The sequence below is a fragment of the Peromyscus californicus genome, unplaced genomic scaffold (genome assembly GCF_007827085.1).
Source record: "Peromyscus californicus insignis strain IS unplaced genomic scaffold, ASM782708v3 Scaffold_3__1_contigs__length_106647218, whole genome shotgun sequence".
In the NCBI taxonomy this organism is placed as follows: domain Eukaryota; kingdom Metazoa; phylum Chordata; class Mammalia; order Rodentia; family Cricetidae; genus Peromyscus; species Peromyscus californicus.
In genome coordinates, this window is record NW_026294551.1 from 7,126,762 (window position 1) to 7,147,699 (window position 20,938).

At 54.4% G+C, this 20,938-nt stretch overlaps 1 protein-coding gene across 2 annotated transcripts; it reads left to right on the forward strand.

Moving 5' to 3' along the window:
• The first annotated feature begins 167 nt into the window (after window positions 1–167).
• On the forward strand, window positions 168–20,671 carry Hid1 (HID1 domain containing). Of its 2 annotated transcripts, none has more exons than XM_052756954.1 (19): window positions 168–355; window positions 7,074–7,223; window positions 7,931–8,101; window positions 8,656–8,772; window positions 9,357–9,463; window positions 9,672–9,788; window positions 11,270–11,492; window positions 11,569–11,625; window positions 13,184–13,324; window positions 13,508–13,598; window positions 13,815–13,966; window positions 14,076–14,154; window positions 15,934–16,098; window positions 17,488–17,715; window positions 18,040–18,146; window positions 18,613–18,693; window positions 19,206–19,297; window positions 19,437–19,595; window positions 19,848–20,671. In XM_052756954.1, exons 1-19 carry the CDS (start codon window positions 290–292, stop codon window positions 19,909–19,911), a joined length of 2,367 nt encoding a protein of 788 aa, XP_052612914.1. In that variant the 5' UTR covers window positions 168–289; the 3' UTR covers window positions 19,912–20,671. The 2 variants fall into 2 exon arrangements, with proteins under 2 accessions (XP_052612914.1, XP_052612915.1); XM_052756955.1 differs by having other exon boundaries at window positions 8,659–8,772.
• The last annotated feature ends 267 nt before the right edge of the window (window positions 20,672–20,938 follow it).

The window sequence follows — 20,938 nt, forward strand, 5'->3', positions numbered from 1 at the left end:
GGGACAGCACTCGGTTGTAGTACGAAGGGCTGAAGGACCGGGAGTTGGGTTCCCCAGAGAACTCTGGACCTCGTCTCGAGAGGCCTGAACGGCAGGTGCAGAGGCGGGGCCTCGTGGGGGCGGATCCAGGGGCGGGGCCACAAGGGGCGGGGCCGACGCCGGCGGCGGGCGGGGTTCGCAGCTCTGCTCCTCCGAGAGCAGCTGGGGCCGCAGAGCTGGAGCTGGAACCAGAGCCGGAGTCCGCGGCAGAGTCGGAACCCGGGGCTGGGCCGGAGCGGGCTCCATCGACATGGGGTCCGCAGACTCCAAGCTGAACTTCCGGAAAGCAGTGATCCAGCTGACCACCAAGACGCAGGTGCGCGCGGGGGCCCAGCCTCTTCATCCACCTGCCCGGCTTGGGGGCAGGGCAGTGACGGGGGCTGGGGTGAACTTGGCTCACTGGAGCGGAGGGTGACCGGCTAGTCCAGAGGGGGATGCTGAGACCAGCACCGGAACGAGATCTTCCCTCTGTACCTCAGGGCTCCATCTCTACCTCTGGGAGCCCACCCTAAGCCTCCTCTCCCCTGGGAACACTCTCCCGGGCACTGCTGCTGCCACCTTAGGCTGACGTGTGCCTACTCCTGAAGCCGGCGGCGACAACGCTATCCGCCCCCTGTCCCGCCCCCCAGTGCCGGCAACCTCGCATAGGCAGCCTCTTCCCGCTCCCACCTACCCATCCATCGCCCTGCTCTCCTCCCTGCCCTCGGTGCCCACGGTCCCGGACGCACAACCCGGGCTGACTCAATGCAAACAAAGCCGGGCCGGCGCCTGCCAGGGTCGGGGAAAACAGCTGGTGTGCGGTGGTAGCGGCGGCCTCTCTGGGCCCTGGTAGATGCCTGCGGGCAGGGAAGGCCCAGGTCTTCCTGGGAGCTCCCAGAGTGGCAGGCGGCGGCAGCCGGGTAAGAGGAGCTGTCCTCAGGCCTAGGGAAATCAGCTTTCCATCTAGGGATGCTCCAGGGGCTTCTCCAGGCCTGGTGGAGCTGATTGGCTGTGCTTTCTGGTACCCGAAATGGGGATTCCGGGTTCGGGCATGAGGAGGGACTCCCAGATTGTCTTTAGTCTGTCGGAGAGGGAGCCATAGGTACCTCCATCCCAATCCATGCTTCCCACATTTCCCCCTGAGTCCACAAGTGTCACAGAAGCCTCCTCCTATCTCCAGCACACACCTTTTGACCCAGCAAGGCTCCTTCCTTGCCCTCCCCGGAACCGGGCTACTATGATCATAGAGATACCCAGCCATGCCTCTCAGGGGCCCTGACTGTCAAAGGGCTCTGGACCACCTGCCATCTGGAGCCCTACCCCCATCCTGCTGTTCTCAGAGCTCTATATTGTTCTTGGCCAGTTTGAGTGGGATCAGGAGAGCCATCTTCCCACAGCCAGCCAGTCATAGCCTCAGAGGGCAGACCTCTACTGCCACACTCTGCTACTCACCATCGGAAAGGTCAGGGTCTGAAAAGAGAAATGCCAGGGCTTCTGTCTAGAGAGCCCATTTCCAGCTGAGAGGCACTTGATAAAAACCAGAACTTCTCTTTGCTCCCCACGACTTGTTCCAGAACCTCAGAGATGAGACTCTGGGTCTGTGGGCAGCAGAAAAGGGTGGTGTGGGGTGCCTTGCACAGTATAGGGCAACGGGGAGGGGGATGGTGTCTCCCACGTTTAATGCCTGCTGGAAGGTGTGGTGGGCTCAGCAGGTCTTTTGGGGGCAGGATCAACTCAGACAGATGTAGGAAGGTGGGCAGTGACCTGCTTTGGCACCCCCTGCCCACGAGTACTACATCCATCTCTCTTTTCCTGGCTGAGATGGTCTGTCCTCCTTAGCTGAAGACAGTCAGTTGCTGGGACCGGGGCCTAGAATATGCTGGAGACCCAGTCTGGGATACTTCTCTCTTCCCCTCCCTCTTCCTCCTCCCCCACCCCCTTTTCAATTTATATTATTTATTTATTTTGGGGGTGTGTGTGTGTAGGTGTATATACATGTGCACCATGGTATATGTGTGGGGGTCAGAAGCTGACCTGTGGGAGTCAGCTCTCTTCTTCCCCCAGGTGGATCCTGAGGATTGAATTTAGGTTGTTAGCCTTGCATATCAGCAAGCATGAAGTGCCTTTACCAAGCATTTTTACCAAGAGCCTTCACTACTGAGCCATCTCGTCAGCCCACTGGGCCTTTTTGTAAGCATGGGACTCTCACAGGTGGGAGGGGGCCAAAGCCTTGGACCCTGCAGTAATCAGCGTTGGGCAGCTGGGATTCAAGGATCTGAGATGGTCTTCCTGGACCTTCACTCAGTAGACCCAAGGTGCTTCAGGTGTGCTGATCACAGGACGCCCGCACTTCCAGGCCCTCAGAGGCTGTGCTTTAGGCAGTAGATAGTGGACTCCCTCCTGTAGCCGGGCCTGAGCGCTTACAGGTCAGCCTTCCCTGCCTTCCTGCCCCGCATCCTGTTTTCTTCCTGCCCTGGTGGCCAGTCCTGGGCCAGGCTTAACCCTGACTCTGAGGCCGGCAACATTGGCTGTGTTTCCTGTCTCCTTACTTGGCTGGGGCCCCAGAGTGGGGCATTACAGGATCAGAGATCCACTCCCCCCACCCCCCCCACCCCCGCCACCGCCCGATCCTGCCTATTTGAGGATGCTCTGCTGCAGGCCAGGGTAAGAGCTGATAGGCGTGTGTTCACACGCACGCAAGTGTGTGCTTAGAACACTTTGATCACCTGTCAGGACAGATCATCCTCCTCAGGCTAGATCACAGCTGGTTTTGCCCCCTTGCCACCTCTACCCTAGAAGGAGACTGTTAAGGCCACAGCTTGGGGGCTGGGGAGACGGCTCAGTGGTTAAGAGGGCTTGATATTCTTTCACATGAAGAGTGGTTCCCAGCACCCATGTCCGGTGGCACACAACTGCCTATGACTCCAGCTCTGGGAGATCCAACACCTTCTTCTGGCCTCCGTGGGCACCCTCATACGTGTGCATACACACACACACACACACACACACACACACACACACACACACAGAGAGAGAGAGAGAGAGAGAGAGAGAGAGAGAGAGAGAGAGAGAGAGATACTCATAAATAAAAAATAAACTGATTTTTTAAAGCTACATCTGGTTCCCTCAGCCTATGCAAATGCCTAAGGCACAGTGGGATCAGGGGAGGAGGTTGCAAGCTGAGCTGAAGAATCCTGAGATCCCGTGTTCGGTCTCCATTATGAGAGGGAGTGGGGGATGTGAAGGTGTGAAGATTTGATTTCCAGACAGGTGTGGTGTAATCCCAGCACTTGGGAGGTTGAGGCTGGAGGGTTATGGTTGTAAGGCCAGCCTGGTCTACACAGAGAATTCCAGGCTAGCCCTGGCTACATGAAAAAGGTTGGGGTGGGCAGGAAGATAATAGTTTCTTTCTGAAGAGTTTCCCTTCTGCTTCTAGATTTGACCTCTAAGGCCCCTCTTAAGTCGAATTTGGATTTCAGTCCGTGATGCTTGCCTAATGAACGAGGTCAGAGGTCAGGTCCATCTGTGCTCAGCTGGGCTTCTGCCCCTTTAAGGGTGGTGACTACCTGGGAGGTGGGCTGAGTATCAGAGGTGACAGATTTCCAGACATGCTCCCTGTAAGGGGAGCCCCACAGGCTTTCTGAGGATGACTTCCCACTCCACTCTGGCTCCAGGCCTCTAGGACTGGGGTCCCCAGCTCCTGCCCATCCCCACCCCCCATATGTATCAGATGACTGTGGAGCTGAGGTCCAGCAAACCCGAGCTCCAGGGCCTCTCCCTTGGCCTTTGTTTACCTCCGGCTAACTTGCTCTACCAGTTCTGGGACTGAGGCTGCAGCCACAAGTTACCCTAGGGACTCCCCAGAGTGGAGTGGGGGGATTTTTGTTCAGGGAGTGGGCACTTTGGTGAAGCTTGCAGTCCCAGCCTTGGGTTTGGGCAGCCCCCTGGCACTCAGCCTTGTTAGGATTCATGACAACTTCAGCATACCTGCCATCGGCCTCAACTCCAAGATCAGGGACAAAGGGCTGCCGGGCTGCAGGGCTGAGGTAAACCCATCTAGACCCGAGTCAAGAATGGGATGATTTGGCCAGGTGGTGATGGCACAAGCCTTGAATCCCAGCACTCAGGAGGCAGAGGCAGGTGGATCTCTGTAAGAGGGCAGCCTGGTTTACAGAGTGAGTCCCAGGACATCCAGGGCTTCACAGAGAAACTATGTCTGGAAAAACAACAAAACAAAACAAAAAAGGTGATGAGTGGAGATTGGGGCTGGAGGTCCCCAGGTGGGAGTGGGCCTGTACATAGGGATGAGGAGGAAAGGCTTTGTGTGGCTGATGTTTCCACATCACAGTTCATCATCAAAGAAAGTCAGGACAGGAACTCAAACAGGGCAGGATCTGGAGGCAGGATCTGATGCAGAGTCCATAGGAGTGCTGCTTACTGGCTTGCTCCCCATGGCTTGCTCAGCCTGCTTTCTTATAGAACCCAGGACCACCAGCCTAGTGATAGCTGGGCTAGACCCTCCCTCATCAGTCACTAATTAAGAAAATGTCCTCCAGGCCTGCCTGTAGCTGGAGAGTTTTCTCTCCGGGTCTGCCAAGCCCCGGCAGTCCGACAGCCCACTTATAAAATTATAAAATAAACACACAGACGCTTATATTATTTAAACTGTTTGGCCTAATGGCTCAGGCTTCTAGCTATCTAGTTCTTACATCTTAAATTAATCCATTTCTATAAATCTATACCTTGCCACGTGGCTCGTGGCTTACTGGCATCTTCACATGCTGCTTGTCATGGCGGCGGCTGGCAGTGTCTCTCTCTGCCTTCCTGTTCTCTCAATTCTCCTCTCTGTTAGTCCCACCTATACTTCCTGCCTGGCCACTGGCCAATCAGTGTTTTATTTATTGACCAATCAGAGCAATTTGACATACAGACCATCCCACAGCACCTGCCTACAACCTGATCTTATGGAGGAATTTTCTTTCTTTCTCTCTTTTTTTCCTATTTATTTATTTATTTAAGATAAGGTTTCTCTGAGTAGCTGTCCTGGAAGTCACTATGTAGACCAGGCTGGTCTTAAACTCAGAGATCTGCCTGCCTCTGCCTGCCAAGTGCTGAGATTAAAGGTGTGCACCACTATGCCCAGCAGGAGGCATTTTCTTAATTGGGATTCCCTCCTGTCAAATGATCCCAGTCTGCATCAAACTGACATAAAACTATCCAGAGGGGCATGAGGGTGGGGGGTGGACTTCTATAAATGAAATGTATCATCTAAACTGGTTGCCTTGGTCATTTACTTGTGGGACTGTCTATATGATTCAAAGACCACAAAGTTTATATTTAAAATTTTTATTTTTATTTATGTGCATTTCTTTGTGTGTGTGCCACAAATGTGCATGTGCCTACAGAGGCCAGAAGAGGACATCAGATACCCTGGAACTGGAGTTATAGGGAACAAAACCTGAATCCCATGGAAGAACAGCGTACACTCTTAACCTCTGAGCCCTCATAATCTCTCCGGCTCCCATGAGCATATATATTTTTTAAGGCTGTCTCAATAGGACCTTTGGGATTTTGTTTGTTTGTTTGTTTTTGAGATAGGGTCTCACTATGTAGCTCTGGCTATCCTGGAACTCTATGTAGACCAGGCTGGCCTCAAACTCACAGAGATATGCCTGCCTCTGCCTCTCTCCTGCTGGAATTAAAGGTGTGTGGCCACTACACCCGGCCTGTTAAAATAAACAAACAAAAAAGTGTGTGTGTGTGTGTGTGTGTGTGTGTGTGTGTGTGTGTGTGTGTGTATGTATGTGTATGAGGAAGGTTTACATTTGTGCAAAGTCACATGTGTGGGAGTTGGTTTACTCCTTTTGGTAAGTCTTGGTTCAATACTCAGGTCATCAGGTTTGGTGGCAAGCTCGACCAGCTGAGCTGTCTCAGGCCCCAAACCTGTAGGACTTTTTTTTTGTTTTTTTTTTTCACGACAGGGTTTCTCTGTGCAGCTTTGGTGCCTCTCCTGAATCTCGCTCTGTAGACCAGGCTGGCCTCGGACTCACAGAGATCCGCCTGGCTCTGCCTCCCAAGTGCTGGGATTAAAGGTGTGCGCCACCACCGCCCGGCTCCTGTAGGACTTTGTAATTACTGTTGAAATGAGAAGCTTATGCTGGGAAATGGGGACAGCCTGAGCAAAAGATTTGGTTTCCTTTTTGTAGTTCTGGCTGGCCTTGAACTCAGAGAGATCTGCCTACCTCTGGCTGTCCTCGAACTCACTCACAATGTAGTTGAGGATGACCTTGAACTTCTAATCTTCCCAAGCTCTGGGATTACGGGCCCTCACCACCAGTTTTAATGTGTGCAGTGCTGGAAATCCATTCTAGGGCTTTGTGCATGCTATACAAGCGCTCTCTCAACAGAGTTGAGCTGCTGTATAGACTTGATTCGGCAGGCGGTGGGGACCCCAAAGGCCTGTATGTGACTCTGGCCATTTACATACAGGGGGACAGTGTACAAGCAGCACCAAGAGGGGTAGCTTTGGAGGCTGGGGCTCCCAGAGAGTGACTGGACCTGCAGCGTGGGCCAACAGTGGGCGCTGAGAGGGGCATGTGGGGAGGGGTCAGTGAGCTCACTGGGTCTGGCACTTGGTGGATGTGCTGAGAAAGGGTTGAGAGAGAGAAGACAGCATTGGTGACTGTACGGAGTTCATATACCCTCCGCTATCTTCCTTTTGGGAAAGCCCTCGTCTAGACCCTAGACACTTGACCTTGGGATATGGCCTGGTGAGGATGCCAGTTTCTCTTTCAGAGGTGCATGGGGACTTTGCTGGGGACACACAAACCCTTGGGGACTCAGTTGGCTTTAGTACCTAGCTGACCGCCTTGGCCATGCACATCTGTCTCGCTTCTGACCCCATCTTGTGGCACCTGAATAAGCTTTTCATCCAGATTGGGAGGCTCCTGGGTGCTGGCTGGGATGGAGGGTAGGGCCTGTGGTCTCCCTGCCAGGGTTTGTCGGTGACTGCCGGGAAGGAGTTGTGTAACTCTCGACACTGGACTCCCTTCTAGCCTGTGGAAGCCACTGATGATGCTTTCTGGGACCAGTTCTGGGCAGACACGGCCACCTCGGTGCAAGATGTCTTTGCGCTGGTCCCAGCCGCAGAGATCCGGGCTGTGCGAGAAGAGTCACCCTCTAACCTGGCCACTTTGTGCTACAAGGTAAGGGCTGTCTGGCCCCTCACTGCTGCGCCCCCGCTCCCCAGGGTGGCCGAGTGGCCCAGTCTGGACAGGGCACACATTCGGAGCATCTCATCCCAGGTCCTGGAGGACCAGTCTCTTTGCATCAAGCTCTCCTCGGTAGGGCTGAGGGGAAAGTAACTGTGGCCACTAGGAGCGGTTTTCCTCGCCTTGGTTGGCTCTTTCCACAGACTGGCTCACTTCGCTTTCTCCATATGATGTTGTTGTTATTTTCTCTATTGCGACTTTTAAAAAAAATTTAGATTTACTTGTTGTGTGTGTGTGTGTGTGTTTTGCCTGCATGCATGTATATGTTTCGTATGCATGTGTGATGCCTGTGGAGAGCAAAGGAAGGAACTGGATTCCCTGGAACTGGAGTAATAAACGGTTGTGAGCCACCATGGAGGTACTGGGAACTGAACTTGGGTCCTCTGCAAGGACAAGTGGGGTTTGTTTTGTTTTGTTGAGACAGGGCTTCTCTGTGTAGCCCTGGCTGTTCTAGAACTCACTCTGTAGACCAGGCTGACCTTGAACTCACAGAGATCCGCCTGCCTCTGCCTCCTGACTGCTGGGATTACAGGCTTGAGTTTTAACCACATCTCATCACCCATGAACTAGCTCTACAGCCTGGGTGGCCTGAACCCAAAGGACCACGTCACATGTTCCTTCCTTGCTGTCCGTCCCCGTAGGCTGTGGAGAAACTGGTACAAGGAGCAGAGAGCGGATGCCACTCGGAGAAGGAGAAGCAGGTCGTCCTGAACTGCAGCCGCCTGCTCACCCGAGTGCTGCCTTACATCTTCGAGGACCCCGACTGGAGGGGCTTCTTCTGGTCCACAGTGCCCGGGGCAGGGCGTGGAGGGGTCTGTGGGCCTGGACAGCGGGGTGGGAGGACCCTGGCAGAGCACCTGCTATTTAGGAAGTGTGGGATGGGGACTAGGGGTAGGGTGCCACGGAGGGGGGAGGAGCCAGTACCAACTTTTCCAGCCCTCAGTTTTCCTCCCAAGGGGCCTTTGCCCCCTAGATCCTGGAGCAGGAGTACAGGGATAGGGCCCAGTGACGTCTTTAGAAGGTCCAGAGGGACCATATTGCCTTCTCCCAGACCCCATCTGCTCTGGGCTTATCTCCAGGCAAGTGCCAAGGGTTGAGACCCCATGATTCCCAAGAGGGCTGAGACACTTGAGTTTGGTGCCCGGCACCCCTGGTGAGGGGGGCGTTTCCTCACTGTTCCCTAATTCCTGTGTCTGTTCTGCTCTCTTCTGGTTAAGGGAGATTTGGGGTAAGCAGGAATCCATTTCCTCTTCCTCCCTCTGTCCACGCATGCCTGCTGAGACCTGGTCCCCGTCCTCTACACCCCCAAGCCCCGGGGCCACCTCCCCTTGGCCAGCCCCCACTGAGCAGCCTGCGTCTCTCCTAGCAGGGTGAAGAGGAGGATGAGAACGCTCGACCCTTGGCCGAGTCCTTGCTCCTGGCCATCGCCGACTTGCTCTTCTGCCCAGACTTCACTGTGCAGAGCCACCGGAGGAACAACGTGGTGAGACACCCCCGGGCTGGGCTCTTGGGGCCAGGAGAGACGGGGTGCAGAAGCAGGGGGAGGTTCAGAGAGCAAGGCTCTTAGGTGTACATATCCTGGGTGGGGTGGGGGTGGCACAGCTGGAGAGGAGCCAGCTGGTGTCCAGCCTGACCCTGTCTCCAGGCAGCCTGCACAAGCACCCATTGTCCTCTCTGCCTGAGGTGGGAGGGTGCAGGGCTGGAACCAGGAAGCCCGGCTTTTTACTCAGGGACTCCACCAGGAATGCTTTCTCCCCTCCACTTGCCACACCCTATTCCCCCAACCTTCTCCTTCCTCCTTTCCCTGCCTCAGACTGGACTCAGAAAGTAAAATAATCAACATAAGACTGTACAAAAGTGAGCTCCCAAAGAAATCCGACAACATTCACTTCTCTCCTCGTACATTAGGACCTAGGGCATAGTGGGGGCTGTCTTTAGGAGAATACTGGGGTATGTTGCTGCTTCTAGAGACAGTGGGAAGCTTGGGTAGTCTGGGCCTGCCTCACGTGGCTATTTACACTCCCCCCCCCCCCCCCCCCCCCCCCCGCAATCACTCCCTCTTCCCAGGACTCAGCAGAAGATGTCCATTCCCTGGACAGCTGTGAATACATCTGGGAGGCTGGTGTGGGCTTTGCTCACTCTCCACAGCCCAACTACATCCACGACATGAACCGGTGAGCTGGACCCGGGCTGGGCTTTGCATAGCTCAGAGGCCCACAGGGTCTTCCAAAAGACCCAGCCCACTTATTATCCAACCTCGGCTTTACAGGGAGGAACAGGGGTATTTTTCCCATGGACCTTGGTCAGGGTGGTGGGTAGTGTTGGCAGCTTCCTCCTAGAGGGAGGCGGGTCCTAATGTACCCTTCCTGGTCCTTCCTGCAGGATGGAGCTGCTGAAGCTGCTGTTGACATGCTTCTCAGAGGCCATGTACCTGCCCCCATCTCCGGAGAGTGGCAGCACCAACCCCTGGGTTCAGTTCTTTTGTTCCACAGAAAACAGGTGAGAGGCCGCGCTAGTCTCCATAGGCACTTAGGAGTTAAGAGGAGTGCCAGCCCGGTTGGCTTTATTTGAGGAGAGGTGCTGCCCCCTGGTGGCATGAAACCATAATTTAGCTACACCTTTGAACCATCACGGCCCCCAAACCTGGGGACCCCTTGGTGGCCCAGGTCCAGGTCGTCCATCTGGAATCACACTGTTCATTAGAAATATAATGTGAGAAATTTGATGGATGTATCTCTGTGTTCAGAGTACTTGCCGAGTATGCGTGGAGCCCTGGGTTTGACCACCAGCACCGTGTGGACTGGGTGTGATGGTGCACAACTATAATCCCAGCACTCTAGAGGTGGAGGCAGAAGAAACAAGAAGTTTAGGGTCATCCTTGGCTACTAGTGAGTTTTAGGCTAGACTGGGGTACATAAGACCCTGAATCAAAAGCAAAAAGAAAGAAAATTAATTTATATATTTTATTGAACTCAGTATATTTTAAAAAGTGAGCATTAAGTTTGTAATGAGTTTATGGATCTGTCAAGATCACTTGCATTTCCTTCTCTCATGCTTCTTTCCCCAAATCCGGTGTGTGGTTTGTACTTCCAGCATGCTTCATCTGGACCAACCACTCAATAGTACTCAGTGCCAGCCACATGTGGCCTTTGGGTCAGTGGGTGGAGAGGAGGGTCTGAGGACCACCCTGATGCATGGAGAGGTCTGGACCATGGTGGGCACTCAAGGAATACAGGGACACTTACGAGTACATGCGGGTGTCCCACAGTTATCACTGCGACACAGTATTTGAAACGTACACTCCAGCTGTGGCCGGAATGCTGGCACAGACGTGGGCATTCTAAAACCTGTAGCTTTCCTGATTCTGGATTCTGATCTCTGAATAGCTGGCTCCCCTCCTCTGTGTTTTGCTGGCTTCCTGCTGGATTTCTCTTTATCCCCAGAAGTGAAGGGCTCCCAAGTGACCCCTTAACACCAGTCACAATCAGAGGCTGGCCAGAGTTTCTTCTCAGAGCTGCATCAGGCAAACTGCCACCCTTCTTTGCGCACTTAACTGCTGGATCTCAATCTCCTCACCTGTAAGATGAGGATCATGAACCCTAACACCTTCTGATTCAAGTCATCCTGTGGCTTGGGAGCCGGGGGATGGAACTGGGTTCTGCTCCCTAAGGGGAAGCTGTGCTCCCCTGCACTTCTAACCCCTTGTCTAAAGCCCCTGAGAACTGAAAAGGGTGTGAGCATGTTCTCCACAAGGAGTCCCTCACTCTCATAGATTCCTCTGCTCTTGGCCCAGCCTGGCCCTGGTCAGGGCCCGTCACATGCATGGATAGGGAGGGCCTTATCTACTCAGGAAGGGACAAGCTCGAACTTCTGCCTCCCAGGTTCCAGCCTGTAGCCCAGTAGCTCAGCAGCTCCTTCTGTGGCTGGAGATGTGTGCCCAGGGGAGCATCCCTGCAGCCCTGCTCTGCTCTCCCCTGCAGACACGCACTGCCTCTCTTCACCTCGCTCCTCAACACCGTGTGTGCCTATGACCCTGTGGGCTACGGGATCCCCTACAACCACCTGCTCTTCTCCGACTACCGGGAGCCCCTGGTGGAGGAGGCTGCTCAGGTGCTTATCGTCACCTTGGACCATGACAGTACCACCAGCACCACCCCTACTGTGGATGGCACCACCACAGGCACTGCCATGGATGATGCCGATGTAAGGATCGGATGGAGGGAGGGCTGTGGGCAGACCAGAGTGGAGGGTCTGCTCACCATGGTCCTCCCTTTGGCAGCCTCCAGGGCCTGAGAACCTGTTTGTGAACTACCTGTCCCGCATTCATCGTGAGGAGGTGAGTCAGGCACAGCTGGAGGAGGTCTATCTGCCCACCTTCTCCAGTGGCTGTGGCTTTGTGGGATAGAGGAGTCCTGTCCCCCTGCATGAAAGAACGTGCTCACCCTAAGTAAAGTGGTGATGGCAATACTTGGGAGATTTCGAGGCACAGAAAGGGTTGATGGGAGTTGGGGGTGTGTGGCTCAATTGGTAGAGCACTTGCCTAACAGGCACAAAGCCCTGAGTTCAATCTCCAGCATTACACACTCAGGCTGTGGTGATACGTGACTATAAAGCCAGCATTTGGAAAATGGAGGCAGGAGGTTTAAAAGTTCAGTCATTCTTGGCTTGCCTGGACTGCAGGAGACCCTGTCTTTAAAAGTAAATAAATAAGCTGAGCGTAGTGGCACACATCTTTAATCCCAGCATTCAGGAGGCAGAGGCAGGCGGATCTCTGTGAGTTCAAGGCCAGTCTGGTCTACAAAGTGAGTTCCAGGACAGCCAGAGCTGTTACACAGAGAAACCCTGTCTCAAACAAAACAAAACAAAACAAAAACAAGTAAATAAATAAAAGAAAGAAGGGAAAGACAGTAACAACAACAAAGGACTCATAGCCCCAGCTGGGCCAGGGTAACCAAGAAGGCTTCTTCTCAAAGGAGGGGTATTGCTGTGATGTTGGGGTTCAGAGGTGGCCTTAATGTCCAGGCAGACTCAAGCAGAGGGGAGGTGCTACAGTTCCTGGAACTCTGACTTCTGCAGATACACAGTGAGGGACTGTAGAGCTGAGCCAGCCCCCCCCTCCCCCAGATCAAAGTAGAGCATAGCCCAGCTGGTAGTGTGTGCCTGGTAAATGGCAGGTCTGTGAGAGCTGGGGAGTACTTCTCGTGTGTGGTGGAGGGAAAGGGGTGGGGGTGCTGGGGGCAGGGCAAAGGACAGTCCCTGTCAACAAGGAACCCAGGTGGTGAGGGAGCCCGGTTCAAGGGTCCATCTGGGGGTTACTGGGAGCTGCGGCCTTGCATAGGAGACCCTCAGACTTGCTGGTGGGAAGGCAGAGGCTCGGCTTTCCAGCGTGCTAGCAGTACTGTCCAAACCCGGCCCCTCGATTGGAGATTTTTTTTTTCAAGACATGATTTCTCTGTGTAGTTTTGGTGCCTGTCCTGGATCTTGCTCTGTAGACTAAGCTGGCCTTGAACTCACAGAGATCCACCTGCCTCTGCCTCCCGAGTGCTGGGATTAAAGGTGTGCGCCACCACCGCCCGGCTTCGATTGGAGATTTTTTTTTTTTTTTTTTTTTTTTTTTTTTTTTTTTGGTTTTTCGAGACAGGGTTTCTCTGTGTAGCTTTGCGCCTTTCCTGGAACTCGCTTTGGAGACCAGGCTGGCCTCGAACTCACAGAGATCCGCCTGGCTCTGCCTCCCGAGTGCTGGGATTAAAGGCGTGCGCCACCACCGCCCGGCTCGATTGGAGATTTTAAGGTTATGGGAGATTGATAAAGATCGGGGAGAATGAGGAGACATTTGCAGGGGTGTCCAGAGCTGTAGGCGGCGGGTTGGAAGGGACCCTGCTCTGCTCTCCCAGGACTTCCAGTTCATCCTCAAGGGGATAGCTCGGCTCCTGGCTAACCCCCTGCTCCAGACCTACCTTCCCAACTCCACAAAGAAAATCCAGTTCCACCAGGAATTGCTCGTTCTCTTCTGGAAACTCTGTGACTTCAACAAGGTTAGCGGACTCCGGGCCTGCCCCAAGGGCAACAGACATGGAGGGACACAGCTGAAGACTTAGCGGGGTTCACGGAGTCCAAGACTGGCACAGCATCTGGGTCTCCCCAGCCTCGGTGGGAGAGAGCGGCTTGGAGCTAGTCCTCTAGCTGACCAGCTCACTCGTCCCCTCTCTCGTTCCCAGAAATTCCTCTTCTTTGTGCTGAAGAGCAGCGACGTGCTGGATATCCTGGTCCCTATCCTCTATTTTCTCAATGACGCCCGGGCAGATCAATGTATGACCGTAGTGGGCCTGTGATCCTGGGGTAGATATGGGGTCTTGGTTTTTGGGGGGGGGTTCCAGCCAGTCTGTCCTGCCTCCCAGAAACTCGAGTCTGGTGTCCTAACCTTCCATGGGGGCTCCTTTGAGCCCCCGGAGATGGGTCTTTGCTGAGTTCTCCACCTCCCTCCCCTCCCTGCTCACGTGACACCTCCTGTGTTGTGAACCTCAGCTCGGGTGGGCCTGATGCACATCGGGGTCTTCATCCTGCTGCTTCTGAGTGGGGAGAGGAACTTTGGGGTACGACTGAACAAGCCCTACTCGGTGCGAGTGCCCATGGACATCCCAGTCTTCACCGGCACACATGCAGATTTGCTCATCGTGGTAAGGGGGTGTGCGTGGTCAGTCCTGGGGGCGTGGGGGTGACATTCTCTTATTGGCCGAGTCTGGAGATGGTGGGTAATTCACACAGCCCCTCTCCCTCCCTGCGTAGGTATTCCACAAAATCATCACCAGTGGTCACCAGCGGCTGCAACCCCTCTTTGACTGCCTGCTCACCATTGTGGTCAACGGTAGGGGCCTGGAGCCTAACTTCCCCATGCTCACCAGCAGGTGGCGCCAGGCCACAGGCCAACCAGCAAGCAGGCCCCTGGCTTTATCGCCTGGAATAGCCAGCCGCATGTTACTGCTAATTTTTCTAGTACAGTAAAGGGGCAACAAGACAGGTGATAAAAGCTTCAGAGAGTCTATGAAACTGACCAGCAGGTAAAAGCTCTTGCCATGCAAGTCGGGCGTAAAAGTGGAAGGAGAGAATTGACACCACGAAGTAGTCCTATGACCTTCACACACACACACACACACACACACACACACACACACACACACACACACACACAAATAAAATTTCTAAAAGCTTTAGTATACACTCTATCTAATCTTCTAAATTCAAAATACCACCTCTTAGATATGAAGAAACTATAAAAACTATCGAGACAGTTTATGTTCTGTTTCATATCCAGTCTTCCAGGTCTTGTGTGTGTTCTGTTCACGCAGGAAATCTCAGTGGAGACTGGCTGTATTGCAGATATTTAATGGCCGCATGCGACTGCTGGCTATTTATTGGGTAGTAAAGGTTTGGGCTGGTGTGGAGTTACAGTGTGAGGATTTCAACAGCATCTTCAAGGGCTGCGGGCTGCTCTCTGGGGATGGCGGCAGGAAGGCTCAGGCTAGTTGGGGGTCCAGCAAGGTGAGTAGCAGTAGGCTGGGCAGAATGGCTTTGGTGGATGTCTTTTGGCCAGTGTCGTTCATTGATAGGTCTAGTTTATATTCCTGCCGTTGAAGCAAAGACCCTTAAGTTTATGTGGCTTATAATTCCAGGTTACAGCCCATCATTGAGGGAGAGTCAAGGCAGGACCTGAAGCAGCTGGTCACATGACACCCACAGCCAGGAGCAGAGAAACTAGCAGATGGTTGCTTGCTGCCTGGCTGCATAGATGCAGCTAGCTTCCGTTACTCTTAACTGGCCAGGGCCCAACTTAGGGAATGGCACCACCCACATTTGTAGTGGTTCTTTCCACCTTATTTAACAACTAAGACACCCCCCTCCCCAGACGTGTCCACACGTGAACGTGATCTAGACAGTTCCTCGTTGAGGCTCTTCCTGGGTGACTAAGTTGTGTGCTGGCCGTGCTGTGCTTTGTGCTTCGAGTGTCTGGGGCGGCACAGTGGCTCCTAAGGCCTTCAGTGGGGTTGGGAGCCCTGAGCCTTCTCTTCATCAATCCGCTGATTCTATTTTACACGTCCTAACTGAGTGCCCAACGAGCACGGGCAGCTCTGAGAATGGCTGTGTGACCAGGAGGGTCTCTGTCCCCACCCTCTGGGGCCTTCAGGGGAGCCAGGGAGAAAGGCAGGCGACAAGGACACACACAGGTCAAGCTGTGCGGTTTCCTCTCTGACTCCTCCTCACAAAGCTGTCCGGAGGAATACGTATCTAATGACAGCAGCTTGTCACTCTTGAAAGATGTCCCGTCTCATGGGTCCCGTGTGAGCACGCTTACCCTGTCATTTTATTGCTGGGGAACTTGGCCTCAGTTTATAGCCCTCTCTAAACCCTAGTTCCTTTATCTACATCCTTGTTCCTGTCCCTCGTCTCTCTGTGTTGGGGAGATGTCTGGGAGAAGTGAGCTGAGTGTGCCTTTGAGGGTGCGGGGTAGTGGGGGCACTGGAGCCTCGTCATCTTTGGGGGGCTCTGCAGGGAGCTGGGGACAGGGGGGATCAGTTGAGGTGAGCGGTTCTGCCCCGGCCTGGAATTTTCAGGGATGGCCCAGCACAAGCCGACTCCCCCCTTACAGTGTCGCCCTACCTCAAGAGCCTGTCCATGGTGACTGCCAACAAGCTGCTACACCTGCTGGAGGCCTTCTCTACCACCTGGTTCCTCTTCTCCACGTCCCAGAACCACCATTTGGTCTTCTTCCTCCTGGAGGTCTTCAACAACATTATCCAGTACCAGTTTGATGGTGAGGTCTGAGCCCCTGGCTTAGCTTACGGGAAGCCCTAGCCTAGGCACCTTGCCTGTTAGCTCGGTCCTTCAGTGTGCACTTATTAAGCACCTGCAGTGTACCTGGGTATAGAGAGCTGCAGTGGGGATTCAAAGATAATGTTCTTCATCCCTCCTGGAGCTCAGAGATGGGCATGGAGTCACAGAGGGAGGCTTTAGGCTGACAACCGGACCCTAAAGAGTTCATTTAGAGTTGGGTAGCTGGAAAACTCAAAGTGACAAGAGCCTGCTGGCTGTCACAGCAGGTGCCTGACTGGTACCACAGGTGCCAATCCAGACCTTGCCACCCATGTGCTCTGTGGTCATGAGTATGTCAGGCTCCGAGCCTGGTCCCCTCATCTGCAAGATGCTCATAATGATACTGCTGTAAGTCCCTCTTGCAGAGTGCACACCTTTAGTCCCAGCACTCGGGGGACAGAGACAGGTGGATCTCTGTGAGTTCGAGGCCAGCTTGGTTTACAGAGTGAGTTCCAGGACAGCCAGGGCTACACAGAGAAACCCTGTCTTTGAGACAAAACAAAACAAAACAAAAAACAAACCACAAAAAGGCCCTCTCTTAGAGATTTTGGGGGGATTAGTAATTCACAGAAAAAGCACTCGGCACAGCATCTAGCAACCCAAATATGAGCGATTATTACTATTTCCAAAATAAGTAAAATTTAGAGGTCTGTGTGAGTGATGAATGAGAGTAAGGCAGGCAGAGAAACATGGCATGGGAAGGGAAATGTGAGAAGGGCCCTGGGGTGGATGCTAAGCTAAAAGCAGCATGGTGCACCCCAGGACTAGAGAGGTAGATGGGGGACACTGAGGGCTCTGGGAAGCCTTTGCGCCTTCCCCATAGCTGTGGGAACTCGCAGGTGGGTGATGAAGGACAGGCGCATACAACAGTGTCCTCCCGGACTCCCCTATGGATTACTGAGAGGGCTACAGAGTTAATGTTGGCTTGGTGTAGAAAGAATAGGGCTCGGATTGTCCCACCATGCCAGATGAACCCCCTTAGTACTGAGCTCCAAGAGGATTTCAAGATACCAGAAGAAGGATACCGAGGGAGCTCAGGGCTCAGCTGTTTCCCTAGAGCCTAACCTCTGGGCACCCCAACAACCTAACTTCTTGGTATCCCCCACAGCCTAACACCAGGCACCTCTACAGCCTAACTTTTTGGTGTCTCCCATATCTACTGTGGCCACTGACACCCATATAGCTGGGCCTGTCCTGCTCTGTACACCCTGTACCAGTTCTTATCCCTGGGGAAGAGCTCTTCCTGTCTCACAAACTGCCCTCTAGTCCTGGAAGCCATCCCAGATGTAGAGTGGGAAGCAAAGTGAGGACGGACTTGTTCCTCCCGCAGGCAATTCCAACCTGGTCTACGCCATCATCCGTAAGCGTGGAGTCTTCCACCAGCTGGCCAACCTGCCCACTGACCCACCCTCCATCCACAAGGCCCTTCAGCGGCGGCGGAGGACACCGGAGCCCCTGTCCCGCGCCGGCTCCCAGGAGGGTGCTTCCATGGAGGGGTCCCGCCCTGCCGCCCCTGCAGAACCAGGCACTCTTAAGACCAGCCTGGTGGCCACCCCAGGTCTGGATGCTTTCAGGCTAGGAGAATGTGGGACTTGGTTGGAGATGGCATTGTTAGGGAGTGGGTGTGATCTCAGGAGTGTCATTCTTTCTAGGAAACTGAGGAAAAGGAATCCCACAGCATGTGGAGGTGGAAGTATTGGGTGGGCCTAGGAAGGAAGCTTGATGGGGTTGGGGAAGGGACATAGACAGGGATCATAGCGGAAAGTAGCTCTCGGAGGGAAGGGCAGACACAGCACCTCTGCGGTGAAAGGGTAGCACATTACCTCTGCGGCCAGAAGGGGGCACTGTGGCATGTCCCCTCTTCCTGCTGTGTCCCACCCAGGCATTGACAAGCTGACAGAGAAATCCCAGGTTTCAGAGGATGGAACCTTGAGGTCCCTAGAGCCTGAGTCCCAGCCAAGCTCAGCAGAAGGCAGCCCGTCTGAGGCGGTAGGTACTGGGGACCCCGGAGGATGGTGTTGAGCATCACTTTGTTGCTTTTCTTCTTAAACCCGGAAGTGTAGGAGCGGGCAAGGCCAGGACACTCTGCAGCTGCAGTATTAGAACAAGGGAATCAGGGCTGTCACTGCTGGACTGGGGGAGGGGGCCGTCTCTAGACCTCTGTCTTGTTTACTGATCACAGCAAAGCCCTGTGACCTTCGGGCTCCTCATCCATCAGCCTTATCTGGGGCCGGCCTTTCCCTGCCTTCTCTGTCAGCCCCTGGTCCTAAACCTGTCACTGAGCTGGGCTGGGCTGGGCTGGGCCTTGGGTCCAGGACAAAGGGTACAGGACTGGACCCATCTCTCTGGTGCAGCCAGCCTCCCTGTTGTGGGGTCAGAGGAGACATAGTTGCTCTATGACTGCACCCTGTCCCCATTCCTTCCCTGGTCACTTCCATTCCTTTCTGGGAACCAGGAGCCCAGCCAAACATGGAGAGATCAGCGGCGATTGTCCAGCACATCAGCCAGTGGCCAGTGGAGCCCAACATCAGATTGGGTGAGGGATACCGCTGGAGGATCTGGAAACTGGGGTTTGGGCGGGTGGTGTGGAACAGGGTCTGTCTGTCAGAGTTCCAGCCCAGGACTAGAGTAAGAAGACCAAGTTGCGTGACCTCGTCTCCTGTCTGACCTTTCAGCAGTTGCCCAGGACTGATTCCTTTGTCAATCACCCTTGCATGTGTTCCTCCCCAAATCGCTTCCACTCCCTGTGTGTTTCCTGTGAGCCCCACTGATTGCTCTGGATGGGGATAATAAACATCCTTATGATCGTGCCATCCAGCCATTGTGAGGATTAAAGGGGACAGTCTTCCGGAAGGCACGAGGCACAGCATCTGGCCTGTGGCACTGCTCAGCATGGCCTGGGCTCTTCCCATTAGCAACAGTTCCCCTTCACAGGCCCTGCTTGATGCAGGCCATGCTGCGCGAAGTATCACACTTCCTGTCCTGGGGAGCCTGTGGCTCTGGGGCAAGGTCAAGCTTGTCCCATAGCTCTGGGTGTGGCTCTTGCAGATCTTGTCCTGGAAGTCAAAGCTGCCTCTGCAGACCATCATGCGCCTGCTGCAGGTGTTGGTCCCCCAGGTGGAGAAGATCTGTATTGACAAGTGAGTCCGGAAGCTGGGTGGGGAGGTGGTCCTGGAGAGGGGCCGGCCCAGACTGGGGTGTATGTGATGGGGAGCACACACCTCAGGGTCCTGTGTGCAGTCTCCACAAACATGCTGGAGGCCCCACCTTTTTCTCTAGGGGCCTGACGGACGAATCTGAGATTCTGAGGTTCCTGCAGCATGGTACCCTAGTGGGACTTCTGCCTGTACCTCACCCCATCCTTATCCGGAAGTACCAGGCGAACTCAGGCACTGCCATGTGGTTCCGCACCTACATGTGGGGTGTCATCTATTTGAGGTGGGCCCCGTGAGGGGTAGGGAAGTTACATCCTGGGGTGGATATGGATGTCTACCTGAGGAATGCCCACCAGGGATTTAGCTCTGGGTTCTTCCCACCCATAGTGGGACTAATGGCCAACCAATCTGGTTGAAGGTGGGCACTCTTCACCCAGAGTGGGGGCACCAGGATGGGCGGGGAGTCTTGTAGCTACCTAGCTCTTTTGCTCCGAGGTACCCCCTTCTAGAAGGTGACAGCCCACTCCCTCTATAGGAATGTGGACCCACCTGTCTGGTATGACACAGATGTGAAGCTGTTCGAGATCCAGCGGGTGTGAGGATGGAGACCTGAGGGAATAGGACCAGGAGGGCTGGTCCTAGACCCCAGGCTTCCCAACCCATTGTTTGGAGCTTTAAAGGACCATTATCAGGGCAAGTAAAGTGGTTGGTCCTGGATGGCAGGTCTCAGGAGCCCATTGTGGCTGGAGATGACAGGGAGAAAGAAAAAAGTGCCCCTCTGCCCTCTAGACTGTTCTCCTAGGAGCTTTTGTCTCCAGAGATACAAGCCCCACCAGAGCCCTTGCCCACTCCGCCTCCTCCTTCAAGACCTGCCCTTGTGCCGGCTGCTCCTGGAAGCTGCCGGGTCACAGTGCCCCTAATTAGGTTTTCCCCAAAAGGAGCCATGTGCTGTCCCTTGGGGCACCTGGTCATGATGAAGGAAGTCCTGGCTACCTAGCCTGAGACTACTGTTCTAGGCCCTTTCCCTGCCGGGGCCCTTGGGGAAAGAATGGCTGAGCTGCTGGCCAAGGAGGCTGGGGGCTGGCAGCTTATGAAGCAAGACTGGTGAGTGTGCTTTATGGACCTGGAGTAGGGTATGGAGGGTCCACTGTTACCGTCTTTGGGCCAGTGGGTATTGCCTGACGGGTGGGGCCTGAAGGATGTCAGTGCCCCTGCCCTGTCTGCTGCCCGGGTGGTGGGGGTACCACATTCTACCATCCCCAGCTCCCGCCTCTAGGTCTCCCCTGCCCCCACCTGTGTCAGTACAATCTTCGCTCTGTACAATCGGCCACTTTACACAATAAAATGTCTCTCTCTGTGCTCTGCGTCTGTGCCTGGAGTCGGGGAGGTGCCTGGTGGGGCTCTTATCTTCAGGGCAGTTGGGGCCTCTACACCCCAGAGTTCATCCCCTGAGGGCTCTTGCCCTATGACTGAACCATCATCTCTCATTTGATGGAGGGGGTGTGGGACTGCAGGATTGGGCTCTGTCACCCAGTGCTTGGCCGTGGCTACTCAGAGTCAAGCCCACACAGGAGAGGCCAAGGCCTAAGTTCTTTGCATGGCCTCAGGTAGCCAGGACCAGTGTTG

Bases quoted from the DNA above. Each gene is read 5' to 3' on its own strand.
- Hid1 (XM_052756954.1), top strand. From the start codon at position 290: ATGGGGTCCGCAGACTCCAAGCTGAACTTCCGGAAAGCAGTGATCCAG. The intron at 8,773-9,356 runs GTGAGACACCCC...CCCTCTTCCCAG, and splicing joins GCCACCGGAGGAACAACGTG to GACTCAGCAGAAGATGTCCA. The intron at 19,596-19,847 runs GTGGGCCCCGTG...CTCCCTCTATAG, and splicing joins TGGGGTGTCATCTATTTGAG to GAATGTGGACCCACCTGTCT.